Here is a 17527-nt window from a genome sequence, read left to right as displayed (position 1 = left end):
CAGCAGTTTCCATTAAGGAATTCAGCTATTTTAACGGTTGTGGACATACTGTGGAAGAGAAAAATGCCATATATAAATAAATAAATAACTGTGTAAATTAATACAAAAATATTTTTAAACAGAATAAGTAAATGCTGAAATAAATAAATGCATAAATAAAGAAATATTTGGATCTTCGATCTGATTTAAATGCAGTAAATGTAATTATACAAAAATGTAGAAATAAATCTAACATTTTTGTTTCTTTGTCCTTTTTAATGATCAGTTTCTTTCTTTATTTAATTAGGAATTTATCAATTTTCCCCCATTTTTATTAGAATATTGAATTTTGTTATTCTTCAGCATGTATTTATACATGCATTTATTCAGCTTTTGTTCATTCTTTTAATTCTTCCCAGTTTTATTTATTTATTCCTGCATGATTTTATTCCTGTTATTTATTTATGCATTTATCTATTTATATCCATATTCATTTACACATGTATTTATTTTTACTTCTCTTTATATATGCATTTATTTATTAGTGTATTTATTTAAGCATTTATGTATTCATGTAAATATTTATTCCTATTTATTTATTTTTATTTATTTTAGTCATTTTTCATCCTTCATAGTTTGTAAATGTAACTTTTATACATAAAAAAAGTCATAGAAGACAAAGAATTATGCACAATTTCACATACAATCAATTGTCTTGGTTGCATTAAAATTTTTAGTTTACCAAACATGTTTTTTTATACTAACTCTGCAATCTGTTCTATTAAATCCAACCTGAACCTTAATCTGCATTCTCCAACAAAGTGGAGACACAGTGAAACACATCAGTTTGACTTCACTGATAATGAGACGTTGATGAAGCGGCGTATGAGGAGACGGCGGACATACACGCGGCCCTCTCGAGTCCTTTCCTTCACCTAAACATCCAGCATTAGATTGTTTAAACATTCCTTTCCTAAAACCATCCGTCAGCCCCAGAGAGCGAGCGGGGCCCGGCCCCTCACCACATGACCCCTAAACCATCCAGCAGACTTTTCCCCGCCGACGCTGCTTCAAACATTCATACCTCGTGTTGTGTGACCTGCTGTTTACAGCGTGCCAGCGAGTGCCGCACCCCTGCACCCGCCTCTACTCTGAAACCAAGAGCGTGCCCGTGTGGGAGGGCGGAGTGTGCCACTACCTGTAAGTCACATCAAGATCTCCGGCTCTAACCGTGCATGCTTGCGCTCATGTCCACTCGCTGATGTTTAAACACCTGAACTGCAGAGCTAAAGAAAGCAGAGATTATTCTGAAGTCACTGATCCGTGTTTTATTCTTCGCAGGTATAAAAGGACGTACAAAGTGCAGCAGGATGTTTGTTATCGAGAGATTTGTGAACCGACGCCTCCAAAGAAAAGTCAGAGTGAGTTCAAAACCTTTACAAATGATGTTTTTTAACTAGGTAAACCAGGGATTCTCAACTTATGGCCCGTGGGCCAAATCTGGTCCCCCATCATTTTCTAATTCACAATAAAAATAAAATGATTGATGCTGGGAATTGTTTTTGTACTTTAGGTATACATTTAACTAAAACACAAGAAACTGCTCCAGAAAAGGATGAACACTCACTGAGGATCCTGGGGTCGCTGACCAGCAATTATGACTTAAAAATGTGTACATAAGGTGTCAGAGTTCACAAAACAGCATCAAAACAGAGCTTGTTGATCAAAAAAGTGCCAGTGGAGGATCCCCCCCCCCCCCGACAGAGCTCCTATTTAAGCCCCTAATGTCTGTAAATCTGTAAACGTCCCAAGATCTTAGAAATGTCCTAAAATCCTTGAAATACTCTGAAATCCTAGAAATGCATGAACATTTTGAAAACGTCCTAAAATCTGAGAAACGTCCAAAAATCCTAGAAATGTCCTAAAATCACAGAAACCCCCGAAAATCGGATAAACAGCCAGAAATCTAAGAAAAACTCTAAAATCCTAGAAACATCGTAAAAGTCTACAAATGTCCTAAAATCCTTAAATTGTTCGAAACTTCTGGAAATATCTGAAAATCCTAGAAAGTCCTAAAATCAAGAAACATCCTAAAATTCTACGAATGTCCTAAAATCCGAGAAGTGTCCAAAAATCCTAGAAAATGTCCTAAAATCCTGAAAATGTCCTCAAATCCTGAAAATGTCCTAAATCCAGAAACGTCTTAAAGTCCTACAAATGTCCTAAAATACGAGAAACACACGGGACTGTTCTGACTGGCCTCTGGCCTCATGTCATTTCGAAAAATGCCATCCAAGTAAAGTTGAGTAACCTGAAATAAACGAAAACATCTCTGTTCACACGCTGTTATTAACTTTCTTCGCAGGCAGAAGAACAAACAGACAACAATAAAGGTTTGTTTTCTTCGACACAATCACGTGCTGATATTTTTAGACTCTCGACGACTATCCTAAAAGAGTCTTTTCTTGTTTTCCAGAGCACTTGGATACTGATGAAAGGACTGTCATCACTGTCGTGTGAAAAAAAACCTAACTTCAATTTTGGTGTTTATAATCTACTTGAAGTAACTGATTAAGGTCATTTTTTGTGCTGTCAGAACCCACTGTAACATTTTAGAAACAGATCATCCTTCATCTGAAAATGAGGTTGTGTTTGTTCATTCCTGAGCGCTGTGTGTGTGTGCAGCTCTGCGCTTCACCAGAGGACTTCAGTCAGTCAAAAAGAAAGAAAAAAGGTCCAAATCATTTATCATTTGTGACGTTTGGCGACTGATTTTCGGTACAAACACATATGTATGCAAATATTAATGGTGAGCAGTCCGCCGTGCTGCATCAGAGACCTTATATACCTCATTTCCATGTCCATGCTGACACATTAGGAGGTTTTTTTTATTATTTTTTGTGATTCAGCTGCAGGTTTTGTCCCTCAGGGAAATAACTGTAGAGTGTTCCAGTCTTCTCCTGACACACGCCTCCTCCCCTCCTGATCTTCTTACAAAGACGATGGGAAATGTTTTTTCTCCACACTCCATAAATTCATCTCTTCCTCTGACGATGGCGCACAGTGTTTTCTGTGTATAAATATCTGTTTCTGTGTCTTAGCAGGCATCACTGCTCGCTCTTCTGTAAATAGTGTTTATAGGCCATTTTGTAGGTGAATATTTTAATAATAAAAATGTTAAAATATTATGGTGTGTTTTTGGATTCATATTTGCATCGCAGATTACATCTTAAAGTATGCAAGGTCGTTTAATATCCATTGACATGAACGCACAGGCAACCCGACCACCAGAAAAAATGCTGGCATCGTACATTTCTGCAAACCAAGGATATGTTATATTTGCGCGTTTTTATGCTGAGGACACGTTAAAACTTTACATTTAAACTTTGTTTTAAAAGTTCTGTTAACAGTTAACGTGTGGTTAGATTTAGGCACGAAAATCACTTGATTATGATAAGGAAAAGATCCAGTTTTAGCCTAAATTTTTGGGGGACATTATTCCCACAGTAAAAGCTGCAAACAAACAGCCGCATTTCATGCCTCTATCCCAGCAGGAAAAGCTGTAATATCCTGGCAAAAACAACCGCTTTTCATGCCATGATGCCAGCAGGAAACGTTGTGAAGTCTCTGCAAAAAAACAACCTTTTTGTGTCACTATCTCGGCAGAAAAAGCAGAAATGTCTGTTTAAAAAAAACGCTTTTCTTGTCACTATCCCAGCAAGAAAAGTGCTGATGTCTTGGCAAAAAACAACTTCTTTTCATTCTACTATCTCGGTGGGAAATTGATGACATTTGGAAAAAAAAAACTCCACTTTTCGTGTCCCTATCCCAGCAGGAAAAGTTGCTTTGCTCCCCAAAAAAGCGGGCCAAAACACAGCGAGCTTTGAAGCTCCTGGTCCGTTACTTCTCACAGTGCTGCTGTAACTACTGTAAAATCAAAATAATGTATTATGGTGAAAACTAGATTACAATTTAATGCTGTGTAGTGCAGTGTGGTCTTTTCTAAAGGCTTAAGAAACATTTAAAAATTACAAAACTATACATTTCAGCTGTCCCTGCTTATATATTGCCCATATTATTTTCCATTTCTTTCTTCCTTGAGTGAAAAAGCTTTGATTTGACTTGTAAAAACAGGCAGTTTTACACCAGAGAAGCTCGGGGCCCGGTGCCTCCCACCGCTCACACCGCCGAGGGCCCGTGATTGAAGACCGCTGACCTGACCCCTGAAACCAACACAAACTCAAAGTAATTTAATTGCACCTTTTAATTTCAAAGTCTTACTACCAGCTTTTTGTGAAAACATGCCTCTCCGCCTTTAAAAGCGGGTTTCTCATTATGTAGCACTTTTGGCATGTTGAGGATAATCACCCCCCAATTCCCCACTTGCTCTGCAGACCTGCGGTTTGCTGCTGCCTTCACTGACCCTCGGCTGTCGCTGAGTTTCACCGCCTGCTCTGACCACTGGGTCGCTTATGTGGGATATTAAATAACAGCTCGTAAAAACTGGAATCGCATTCAGTGTATTGAATTAAAAGACTTTATTCATATCATGAGACTGATTTGGGAAACTATTGCTGATGAACATTAGTGACAATTAAGATAAAGCTGCAACAAATATAACATACTGTAAAACTTCAATTAATAGACCGGGCTATTAATTGCTTAAATCATTAAATTCAACGGGCTTATATTTGGGTCAGGCATCTATATGAGATAGGCTTTTAGGATGGAAATACATTTAGATTATTAATTTGACACTTTGAAACTGGGGGAAATTGGCTTTTTTTTTTTTTTAATCTTTTTTTGTTTTCGAAAACGAAGAAGATAATGAGAAAGAAATGACCCATGCACAATTAAATTACCTGAAAATTTGCCCCCCAAAAAAGAATAGAAAACGAGAGAGCAAAAAAAAGAAGCAAGAATGACCTAAAAAAATTCTTAAAAATTATAATAATTCTATAAAATAATTTTAAATACATAGTTATGATAGTTATGACTTTAGTTCATTTAATATTTTTCATTGGCTATTTTTAAAAAAAAAATCTATTCCTACTAATTTCTTCCCTTGTGTCTCTGTTGTTTACTACTCAGGTAATGCTTTTATCTTCTTTGGTGCTTCTTTTCATGGTTTCAGTAAAATTAATTGAATGATTGAATTGTGGAGAGTCTTACAAGCTAACATCGTATGTAACAACACGTCCATACTGACAAAGTTTAAACATGTACAAACTGTGATCTGAGCAACTAACTAACATTATCTCCAGCAGGTCGCCAACAACCAGGTTTTATACATCCAGGACTTCTATAAAAATGAACTACATGGTAACCAGACTGAGTCTCTAATTCAAGTCTCAAGCCTTTATTTGTTTATTTGAAACCTGGATTGACATAATTTTTGTTTTTTTTGACAAGAATTTAAAACCCTTGAAACTCAAGCAAATTGGACTTAATTTGAAAACATGAAAAAAGCGACTTGGCAGGAAATATTCCACAAACTGCAAGAAATTAGTGAATGTGACATAAAAATGACCTGGAAAAAAAGAGAGGGAAATAAATAAAATATTAAAATGCTGTTTTTAAAATTATGTAATAGAAAATAAAATCATTTTTAAGGTAATAATTTATTATTATTGTTTTTTATTTAATTGCACATTTTAATTTCAGTCTTCTCACCAGTTTATGTGAAAACATGCCCCTCTTTCGCTATTTGTTTTTGCACATTTTCTTGAAACTTTTCCCAATTTCTTGATTTTATTCTTCTTTTTATGTTCTTGAAATGAATCAGTTCAAGTTTCAAAGGTTTACGGGATCAAAATCAAACTGCTGATATATTTTGAGTGGTTTGTTTGTTAGCCTATTTACAGTCAGTTGTAAATCGAGATATTTCCGACGGCCCCTGAACGCCTCCCTCCCCCCTGTCTCCCCCGCTGTCCCCCCTCCTGCTCCGGGTGAAAAACTGAGATAGTGAGGAGGAAAAAGCAACGGGAGGAGAGACGTGGAGGGAGAAACCTGGATGAATTAGCTCCTCTGCTACTTTAGGACACATTTTTCCTTCTTTCGTTTCCGCCTGAAAGAATCAAAGCGCCTCAATGCGGCGGTGTGCGTTTAATGCGCCGGAAAAAACGTCGTAAACTTTAACATCCAGACGGTGAACGGCGGTCTGACCGCGGACGGTGAGTTAGCTCGACCCGACGAAAGTTAGCCTGCTCCGGCTAACTTAGTTAGCCCGCCTCGGTTAGCAAAGAGGACACAAAAACAGCAGGCGAGTTAAAAAAAAAAAAGGGTAAAAGTGGCGCCGCGGCGGAAAGTTACTCGTTATGTTGCCTCCCGGGATTAACTTCAGATACGGATGAGACAGAAGTTGGACACCGGGGGACACCGAGAACTACCGACGGATATGTTGGGGTTGGTTCCCGGCTCTGGAGGTTGGCCACACTCGGTGCTGTGGAGGCTCGGGGGCTTCTTCCTCCTCTGCTGCTGGAGGGGGCCGCCTGCCTGGCCAACCCGGGAGGCTCTACCGGCCTCAACAACAACAACAACAACAACAACAACAACAACAACAACAACCCACCCGAGTGTCAACATTTACATGAGCGTCGAGGAGGTGAAGAAGCTTTTAGGTAAGAAGGCCTGAATGTGGAGACAGCTGTCTGCAAACTTTGTCATCAGTCTGAGTTCAGCTGGTTTTTTCACATACAAGAAGTTTGATTTGGGTCAAAACTGAAAACATCAAAACAGTTTAGGATAAAATATTCAGACCGTAAAAACTTAACCCTTTAAAATCTGGACTGATATCAGTTTCTCGTGCTGCATTCAGACGCCTTTTACAAGCTATTTGACCCTTTGAAACCTGTGCAAGATAGTTTGATTTCTTAAAAAAAGAAAGAATTAAATAGCCAAAGAAATCCCTCAAACAATATTTATAATCAATATAATCATGTATAATTTGTAAAAAATAATATAATAATAATAAAATACATAAACACTTTTTAAGCACTTTTTCTTGGTCATTTTCGTGTTTTTTTTTTTTTTTTTTTTCTTATTTTTACTTTTGGGTTGTTTTGTTTTGGGGTTTTTTTTTTACTATTTTTTGCCATTTTTTTTGGGTCATGTCTTGTTACATTCAAAACCTTAACTCTTTGAAACCTGGATTAGTATTAATCATAATAATTTCTTGTAAAATAAAAATATAATCAAATACATAATAAATTCAAAACTAAAACTTTCAGCACTTTTTCTTGGTAATTTTTTTGATTTTGTTGTTACTTTTTTTTTTTTTTTTTTTACTAATTAATTGCTGCATTCAGGCACCTTTTACAAGCTATTTGACCCTTTGAAACCTGTGCAAATTGGTTTGATTTTGTTTCAGAAAATAATAATGTGAGTAATAAAATAGCCTAAAAAAAGAGAGAAGATTTATTAGAAAATTATCCAAAAAACGGGGAAAATCCCCCAAACAATATTAATATTCATAGTAGTTTGTAGTAAACTAAAAAATATACAAATACATACAATAATTAATTCAAAACTAAAACTAGAACTTTCAGCACATTTATTATTATTCATGCTATTCATGTTTATTTATTTATCTTTGTGCTTATTTTAAGGTGATTTTGTTGTAATTTGTTTTGCCAATTTTTGGGCCATGACTTGTTAAGTTGCTTGCTGCCTTTTCTGTTGTTTTTTAAATAAATTGAATAAATTTCATCAGGTTTTAAAGGGTGAAGTAAAAGAAGTAATGCAGTTTAAAAATACTCTGTGACAAGTAAAACTCCTACATTCAAAACATTAACCCTTTGAAACTGAAGCAAATTACTTTGATTTCTTTCAAAAACATTTGGGTGAAGGCAATAACTAACTTGACATGGCCCAAAAATGAGCAAAAAAATACAAGAAATAAGCCCAAAAAAGGCCAAAAAATCGAACAAGAAAATGACCTAGAAAAAGTGCTTAAATTATAAATATATATGTAATTTATTTGGTTACTCACTATTTTTTCATAGTTTATGTTCCTCTTTTTTTTGGTAAATAATAATGAAAAATTGTAGATATTTGATCTTGGCTATGTTGTTGTATGCATACATGTTTCATTAATTAGCTCACAGGTTTGAATTAATAAGGAAGCTGGTTAAATAAAATTCAGTGACTTATGTCGGCTCTACAGTAGATATTAAAGAGCCAAAAGTTCCATAATTAAGAGGACAGGCTTGAATCCTGCGCTGCATCGACAAAGGTATGTTGATGTGTCACCAGGAATTTTGGAGAGGAGGAAGTGACTAAGCCATACATTCAAACTGAAACCAGAGAGTGGGATGTTTGTGGCTGAGTGTCAGTTTTGGGTTTTATGAAGTGAGCTGCAGGGAGGTGAGTGTGTTTCAGTGTGTTTATAGTGTGGATGGAGTTCATTATGCAGCTGCACAAGATGCACAAAGCTGTGTTTGATGTGTGATTTGGGGCTCTGTGGCTCATGAAGCTACCTCGGCTTTATTGAGGCAGTAGATTTTAAAATAGACTGCACACTAAGGCTGCAGATAATTATTATTGTCATTGTCAGTTGTTTTCTTGATTAATTAAGTTGCTCCATCTAGAAATAGTCAGAAAATGGTGAAAAATGTCCAAAGTGATGCCTCAAATATCTAATTTTGTCTGCAATCCAAAGATATTCCCTTTACTGTCAGAGAGCAGTAAAGACAGCAGAAAAAAATCACATTTAACCCTTTAGAACCTGGATCAGCATACGTTTTGTTGATGCCTTTCACAATCATTTAAACCACTGGGACCTGAGAAAACTGGTTCGCTATCTTTTGAAAACACGGGAAAAAGGGAATGAGCAGCTTGGCAAGAAATGTTCCGCAAATTTAAAGTTATGCTACAGAAAAAAAGATGTATTTAGTTTTATTACATTTATTTTCTCTCTCCTTTTTTTGCTTCTTTTCAGGTAATTTTCTCGTTATGTTTTACTAATTTCTTGCAAATTTTTAGGCCATTTCTTGTTAATTTGCTTATTGCCTTCTCCCTGTATTTTTCAGAAGACATCGAGCCAGCTTGCTCAGGTTGCAAAGGGTTAAGAAGTGGGAATCAGATAATTTAGATTTTGGTTTTTTTTCTTAAAAATTTGCTCTCACAGATCAATTGATTATCAGATTAGTTAGCGATTAATTTAATGGTTGTCAACCATGATTAACTGGTTAATCATTGCAGCCCTACTGTGCATTAGGTTTGAAAGTATTGATTTTACATAATAAATAAATTCACCCAATATTTTCTCCCCAAAATGGGTTAATTCTTTTCTCATTAAAATGTCAGAAATGAGGGAATTATGCCTTGTGTAATTTGTCGAAGCCTAAGGTGAAGTCTTCATGTTTTATCTGACCAACACAAAAATCCCGATTAATTCCGGTTATTATCATAAGGTGTGTATATCTTTTTAAAAATTGCTCAAAAAATTACTGAAATTAGTATTTGATTATCAAAATAAATGCTAAATATTGAGAAGCATGAACCCAGCAAATGTTGACTTTTTCGCTTTAAAAAAACACTCAAATGATTTTCCAACACACCTGCGTCTGTGAAAGATGTATGTGCAAATATCTTTAAAAAAATGCTCAAAACTAACTGGAATGTTAATTTCATTATTAAAATAGTTGCCAATTAATTTTCTGTCAACTGATTTACGGATTAATCGAACAGTCGTCGCAGCTCTTCTGCACACAAAGATTAAAAAAATCCTCTAGACCTGCTAAATATGCAGGGTTGTGTAGTTGTTAATTTACAGTTTGGCTGCTCTGTAGTGCGGGCGTCTTTGTTATGTTGGCTTTCGTGGTGTCTGTGAATGTGAAATAATGTGCTAATATCCTCCATCCTGCTGCCCACTGGATCCAGCCAGCCTCTGGATTGTTCCTAAATTGTTAATTTGGGGTTATCTGAAGATGTGTTGAGGGTGCAGTTTGGAAGTAGTCATTTCCCGTGTGAGTGCCACTTTACGGCCTAATGAGCGGGTAGAAGTGCTGGTGTGTGATGTGTTTGTGGAGGGAGGGAGCTGATGTTGCAGCTTCTCAAATGGACTAATGTGCCGCTGCAGATTAAGGTGTCATTGTCTGTGGTGACATCAGCATTTCTGCATCAGATGTGAGTCCACGCGGCTCAGCTGCATTTGTTTCTGACGTCACTTTATCCGGATAAATGATCACAGTGTCCAGGAAGGTGTGTGTGAACCTCGTCATCCGTTACTCAGCGCTGCCCTCGTGTTATCTCGTACATGTTAAAACTCAATCATGAGCATCGTGTTGATGCAAACTCATGGTTTACCAGATCTTATGGTTTACACCGTGGAAACATGGATCAACATCACATCATTCAGACGTGTTATTTAACCATTTTAACCACAAACGAAGCAGTTTGATTTCTTTCATAAACACGGAAAAAAAGACAATGAGCAACTTGTCAAGAAATGTTTCTTAAATTATTTAAATTTGTAGATTTGGATTTTTTTTTTAAAGCAGCAACAGGGAAAATGTCTCGGGATAGAAGAAAAAAGACAAGGAGAAACTGTAAAATTATCATAATTACTATATACTATATAACTGATGTTACAGAATTATTATTAGCACGTTTTAAAGGTCATTTCCTTTTTATGCTGTTTTTCATTTTTAATTTTTTGCAAATTTTCTGGTATTTTTTTTGTACTTTTTACTGTTTTCTTGCTAATTTTCATTAATTTCTTCTTAAAATAGATTTTTATTGTTTTTTTTTACTTGAAAGCACAGTGTTCTCTGTATCTGCAAAGACATCTCAGATAAAAAAAAAAACAGACATAAAATAAGATTAAAATAATAATAATAATAACTGATAATAATTAAAGTAGAGAAAACAAAGGCGGGGGAATTCACTGCTTAAGTTGCTTTCTTTGCTTTCTTTGTTTGCTTGGGTTTCAAAGAGTGAAATTCTATAAAGTTGTAAACTTACTGATTTTTGGTCTCTGGCACTGACATTAAACTATCACTCACTGGACCTTTTAAACAAACATTTTCCTCGTCTCTATAATCTGACTGGTGTTGGAGCGTGAGCTGACTCCGTCCCTTTCGGTTCCTCTCGTCCTCCATCACGCTGTAGTTAATCTTCTGCTGCCAGACCGGGGCCTCTCTTGTGGTTTTGCTCGAAAACCTTTTCTGGTCATGTGGAGAAATCTCTTAATGTTTGACAAGTACGTGTGCGGAGCTAAAAGTATGCGCGTGGACAGAAACTTCCATGATGCAGTGGCAACTGTAGGAAAAAACATGTCGGAGGAAGGCGAAGCTGGCATCGACTTCACGTTGGTGATATGCTGCTGGGGAGCTCGCTGGAGATTTTCTTTTTTTTCATTAAACCAGCTGCAGCTCAGGACTTGTAGTAAAACCTCAGACTCATCTGTTAACCTAATAGACGTAATAAATTAAAATGGACTTTTTTCTCGAATGAAAACTGATTGAAACGGTGAACAGATCTGACATGTGTCATAACATCACTTAGTAAAACCTGTGAAGGATTTATTTCTTCCTCCTTTCACTCCTCCTGCCTGTTGGTCCTCATGCAGGGTGCTGCTCAGTGCACAGATTTTCTGTTTTGTCTCAGTGCCCGGCTGCTACCAGCCCCGTGTGCTCCCACGCTCAGACAAACATGCCTACAACTTCCTGTGTGCAAAAATAAAAGGAATTTAATATCCGAAAATTGTTCTCTGAACCACAGAGGGCTTGTCTCTGTTTACGGGAGTTTGTGGAGAATCGTGCAGCCTGTTTACACCTTGTGTTATGATGCATTTTGGGTGATCCGATGACTAGTTGACAGCTCCAAGTCTGCTTGTTCACTCCTGGCACGAGAATGTGTCTCCGCATGCCTCTCGAGTGACCACTCGTGATCAGATCTCACTTCCCTGCTGGATCTGGAAATAAATAAAACACACTTCCTCTTGCAAAGACCATATCTGTCGCTGTTTTCAGTTGGCTGGGGTTGTTGTGTTGCATGCACACGTACAACCTTTTAAAAATGAGGGAAGTGTTAGTTAAATGTAAGGCTGCATGCAGTGCATTGATTCGCTTAACCCCTCCATGCCTCGCTCTCTCTCTGTTAAGGCCAGTTCATAGTAGCTGGAAGAGCATCACAGAGCAGGAGATTTTCAATTTCTTTGTTAGGGAGGACAATTTTAATTGAAGACGAACAACAAAATTTAAATAATTCCGGCCTCGCCCTCACCTGACGCTGAGGTTTTTGCAGGTCCGTGACGCAGTGCAGGGGAAGCTCTTCGTGAGTTTTTTTTTTTACCTCAGCTGCATTTTTTTTAGTTTGTGGTGGAGAATTAATCAGATCGATTGAGTAGAGGAGCAGCTGCTGCGGAGATGAATGGACCGCTTGGTGCTGTTTCCTCCAGAACACATCTGATTTAATAATGCTGATTTGAAAAACAATGAACAAAAGTAAAATGAGAGTGCTGTTGTTTTAAGAAATAAAGCGTTCTGTCTGTATGAAGTAATGAACAGTTATGTTCCACTTTTCACTGCACCTGTACTGCTCCCTCTGTGCCCAGAGTGACCCTCTGCACTCCAAGAGCATGGTGCTCTAAGTAATCGAATGGTATTTTTCAAAAGTGCTCCAAATTAGTGGGCTAATTCCAAAAAAATCAAAATGTAGCAACATATGCACATCGCAGCAAACCTCCACAGATAAATACATGTGTGGGAAACCCTGCATTATTGTGACGGGGAAAGAGTGATCTCATCAAGTAATCAGGTCTCGCTGTGGTCTCTACTTTCAGGGTTTCTTTTTGATAACTTTAACAAACAGCGTGACTCTCAGGGGCTGGTTAGGAACAGGAAGACGTCATGCCTGAATTGAAACAGGGTTTTGCATGCACAGTGTGTTTGTCTGAGGACGAACTGCAGGCAGCATCCCTGATTGTTTTTGCATATGACTAATGGGGATTGAGCTGAACGTCTCCGCCAAACTCTCCTCATGCATTCCTGCCCTCAGCCTCCACATCAGCTGTGTCTCGAGACCCGCATCCCGGGCTTGAGTTGTGTTGTAGCTGCCAGCTCAAATTCAGTTACTTAGAGGAATACTTCGCCCACAGAATCATCTTTTTCTGGACAGCTGTTGAAAAATGCAAAAATATAAATGCATAAATATAAAGACAGGTTGGTAAACTCCAGTAGGTCGTCATCGCCAGGATGTTTCATCAGCCCGAAAAGCCAGAAAAACGGCGCATTATCAACCGTTAGTGTAAGGTTGAGCTTTGTCAATCACGTGTTTATGATAATAACCAATTAACTGATAATTCGTCAGTTTTAGGCCGTGGTAGCATGTTTGCTCCATCAAAAAAAATGTGCACAATTCTGTTGCAGCCGATGGTTGTGTGGAGAACAATGTCATCCTTGAAGATGAGTGTTTGAAAAAGTACTGGAAAGTCCTTGAACTTGACTTTCCCTCATCTGCATGAACCCTTTAAATACATTTTCAGAGTTTCACATTGAGTGCTATAATATCATATGAGCTGACTTTCCCTGAACAGAAATGTGCAGTGAAACTATTTCAAACTTTAAATGGTCATAGGAACATTTTGAGCAGTTCCTCAGCAAACCTAATATGGAAATGTTTTTTTTTTTTGTCATATTAGGACTTCCTTGGTGACGTCACATATTCAACAAGACTCATAGAGTATAATATCTGTAATAAATTATTGCTTTAATGCTTTTTTTAATCCTTTTTGGCTGCTCTAAGTACTGGTACCATAATAGCATGAAGAGACATTCATCAAAACACGCAGCAGCTGGATGGACTGAGGTGTTATACACAGTGCTGCTTTTGCTCTGTGCAGCCCGGTCTTCTCTATCAGTGTCCTGTCAGTGCCCTCTTTTCACATTATTAGTTAAAGTTTGTTTTTTACTGCATTAGAAAATGAACATGTGGTATGAGAGCGTTTGAAAAGTGTCAACTTAAAGTGTGTGCAACTCACGCTCATTGTTGCACAACATTTTTTCTCATACTTTACATGCATTACCATGCATATGAAACATAGAAGGGCCTCATTATGAGCACTTTTATGTGCAAGTCCCAATTTGACTTTTTTTATCAACTGGAAGCCAATTAAGTGGAAAAATGTGCAAAATCAAGACGCGTACAGAAAGGCAACTTTAACACTACCCTGATTAACTTAACGCAGTCTGGAGTTTATTTTTAATGCGCTGCGGTGTACATACATACATATACACTTGGTATTTTCAGCCCTGCGCCACAAAAATGGCCATCACAGTCTTCTAGACCACACGTTGACACATTGAAATGTCTTATTTTGTCCGAGCTGCATTCTAAAATCCAAGAATATTTAGTTTACGGTGATATAAAACAGAGAAATGCAACAAATCCTCTTTTTGAGAAGCTCTAGCAATTTTTTTCTCCATATTTCTGCTTGAGGAGTGATTCAAATTTTACATTTTCTGTCGATCAGCTTAAGCAGGTACAACATGTCGGTGTGTACCATGAACTCCAGAATGTTTTTTAATTTTAAAGGTTGTTCAGAAGTGTGTGTTAGGATTAAGAGAAGCTGCCGTGGTCTTCCTCAGACTACATTCATAAGGCCCATGACCCATCCATGACATTTGTTTTACAGGCTACAATAGCCTCCTTTCTTTCTCGCTTTCCTGGCATTCTGACCGTCCATGTGATGATTCAGAAGATGAGGGATGAAGTAAAAATAAGATTTCTGTAGGTTCATTTGCTCTCTCCTATAATAATGACCTTTTTGAGCCCAGTTTTCCACGTCAGACCAGGCAACACATTACACTGAGGAATTTTTCTCGGTGGAAAGTAAGCACTAAGAGAGTCTGTTTTCTAGTTCTTGCATGGCGTACTCTCTCGGTCACTGGTCTTACTGCTCGCCTCAGTAGCGCTGGGCTTTTCCGGTCAAAGAAAAAACATGGCTTCACAGTGCTCAACCAAAATTATTATTGTGTACACTAAATAAGCAGTTCCTTATAAAATCATTTTTCCAAAACTTTGCCCGTGGGAAGAGGGAACATGTTTTGTGCAGCGACAGTTGTTGGCAGTTTCTAATGAGACGTGGTATTAAAACTAACTCCCATATTGTGATCTTAAACTCTCTTTTCAGTTTTATTTCATTGTGACTTCCAACAGGGAAAGTTCTATCATTGTGGACATGTTTTTCTATGTTTTCACCACTGGAAGATATCTTCTCATATAACTAGGCTGTCTGCAGTAAAAAGATGCAAATACTTTTGAGATCGTTGCTAAATCATCGGAGAAAACAGCAAAAAGGGGCCGTTGTATTTGCTTTTAGTTCAAGAGGTAGAAAACCTACAACTACCAGAATGTACTGCACCGCACCATACCAAGAAGTCCTCCCGCTGGTGGGTGTGGTGGGTGATGCAGTGCAATTTTTTTTTTTTTGACTTGCCTGAAAAATAAAATTGCAGCCAGCTGGTAACAAACTATTTGAAATTACAGTTAATCAGTAAGCTGAAATATAGTTCTGTGAACATTTTGGGCGAGAAAAGGGCAATATTGCAATCTTGGTCTCAGCACTGCCTAGTTTGATCTAAATTTGAGAGCAGCCCTTTTTACTCAAAGATCAAGCTCTGGGGATGCTGCTGAGTCCCTTCTTTATAAATGTACGCAGTACCAAATGCTGGCCGCATCATTGTGGGAATTTTAATAACATGCCGGCATCGCAAAACCAACAGAGATGATGTTTGAGCCAACAACCTGAGCCTTTGTGTCACATATGACTTACGTGTAGGCAGTGCTTTCTATACAAAAGCAATCACATAACATGATAATAACAATCATTTACCGTCCCTGTTAAATGGAGGCATAATTTCACTCTGCTTGCAGAGTAAGGAGCTCTTGGATCTAATTGTTTTCCCAATTTGCGGATTTTCGGATTCACGCCAGCTGTTCTTCTTCCTTCAGGTAGCCACTTAATGCTGTTAGCTGCTTTTAAATCCAAACACGTCATCAAAACGTCACACCCGTCCTGCCCATGGTCCCATCATCTTCAGCACTGTTACCACCTCCCATAGCGGTGCTACGATTGTACCTTACATACAGAATGAAGCGGCATAATGATGTGGTATTTTTGATAACTTGATAACTCAAACAGCCCATGTAAAAGGGAGGAGGCGTCTCTCTCTCGATACACTTTTATACTTTATGTGTCTGCTGTAGCCGCAAAGTGAGGAAGTACAATCTGTAGTTCAAGCAACAAAGCTGATTAAAAATCTGCTCAAGTATTGCTTAAGTTCTAGCAGAGCATGCAAAAATGAAAATATCCACGTCAAAAATGTGAGCAAGTGTGGAAAATCGTCCTTGTATTGTGAAGAGCCAAGTGCATGTCGGCTCACCAGCCTTCCTCCCCTCCTCCCAAAAGCTGAAAGGAAAGCAGGGGCTTTGAAAAAAGAGCCTGTGAACAGTGAGGAGTGATTGGCAGCAGCATTCATTTCCTTCTTGCCACTCTCCAAGGATCCTGCGGTTGAATAGGGGAGCCCCTGCTTTCTCGTCTTTTGTCTGAGAGCTGCTGCTCTCAGACAAAAGATGGGTGGCTGCTTCACAGAATATTCAGTTTTATAAATTCTTGCCCTTGTGTTCAAATTGGAAAATTGGCTTTGAATATATACAGTCATATGTTTTTTTCTTGTATGTGACAGCTAATGCCGCAAGAGTTTGAGTAGTACTGCATTTTTTTGTTTGTATTGCATACATTCATGACGTTTCTAGTTTTTTTGCTGTTGATAACAGAAAGTTATAATAGTACACTCTTGGTAAGATTCAAACCATTCTATACTTCTCTTTTTGTCTTTTCTTTTTTAAACAGGAAAATATTTTAAAAAGTAAATCATATTTATGACTTTATGTAAAATTTGATATTTGTATACACACACACTCACATATATACAGTATATGTACATGCATTCACTCATATATATATATAAATATACTGTAAATATACACATATGTACACCCACATACTCATACATCCACACATTAAAGAAAATAAATCAATTAAAAAAATAGATATATAAATTAAATAGATTTTTTAAAAATTTAATAAAATATATATTTATTTATCTATTTAATAAAATAAGAAAAGAGGATAATAGAGCCTGCTTTTATGGAACCATAGAGGGGTTTGTATTCATGTATTCTACATTGTAATAAGATATGTAGAATGAAAAAAAAATTCAGCACCTCTGTAAGGAAGTAACAGCATTTTTAAAAAACGATATTATAGTTAGATCAACAAACAAACAGACCATATTGTTTTCATTGTACAGCAACAAGGTCGACAATCCGTCATATCTGTGGGGTTGGTTTGGGAGGTTTTATCTCTAAAGTCTGTGTGTGTCTTTTTCATAACGGAGACCCATTTTCACATCTAAGTGAATTTATTAATTTGTGTACTGTAACTCTATTGAGACCACCAACATGCTTGAGCTACACTGATTTAATGAAGCAGAAGATGCTGACCTCATGATTTCAAGCCTTCTAGTTTCCGTAGCATTTC

At 37.4% G+C, this 17527-nt stretch overlaps 2 protein-coding genes across 2 annotated transcripts in view; both read left to right on the top strand.

The window, feature by feature from the left end:
- sned1 (sushi, nidogen and EGF-like domains 1) overlaps positions 1-3106 on the top strand; it is a 34037-nt gene extending 30931 nt beyond the window's left edge. Inside the window, 4 exon segments of the mRNA XM_042512227.1 lie at positions 1092-1179; positions 1321-1400; positions 2345-2372; positions 2456-3106. Coding sequence (XP_042368161.1) covers positions 1092-1179; positions 1321-1400; positions 2345-2370 — 194 coding nt within the window. The 3' untranslated portion in view covers positions 2371-2372; positions 2456-3106.
- Positions 3107-5980: 2874 nt separating this feature from the next.
- Positions 5981-17527, top strand: part of ryk (receptor like tyrosine kinase) — a 58864-nt gene continuing 47317 nt past the window's right edge. The window contains 3 exon segments of the mRNA XM_042483705.1: positions 5981-6446; positions 6449-6546; positions 6548-6599. Coding sequence (XP_042339639.1) covers positions 6329-6446; positions 6449-6546; positions 6548-6599 — 268 coding nt within the window. The 5' untranslated portion in view covers positions 5981-6328.

The sequence above is a fragment of the Plectropomus leopardus genome, chromosome 3, assembly GCF_008729295.1.
Source record: "Plectropomus leopardus isolate mb chromosome 3, YSFRI_Pleo_2.0, whole genome shotgun sequence".
In the NCBI taxonomy this organism is placed as follows: Eukaryota; Metazoa; Chordata; class Actinopteri; order Perciformes; family Serranidae; genus Plectropomus; species Plectropomus leopardus.
Note: the sequence above shows the minus strand (reverse complement) of the source record. Positions and strands in the feature narration are given on the sequence as shown.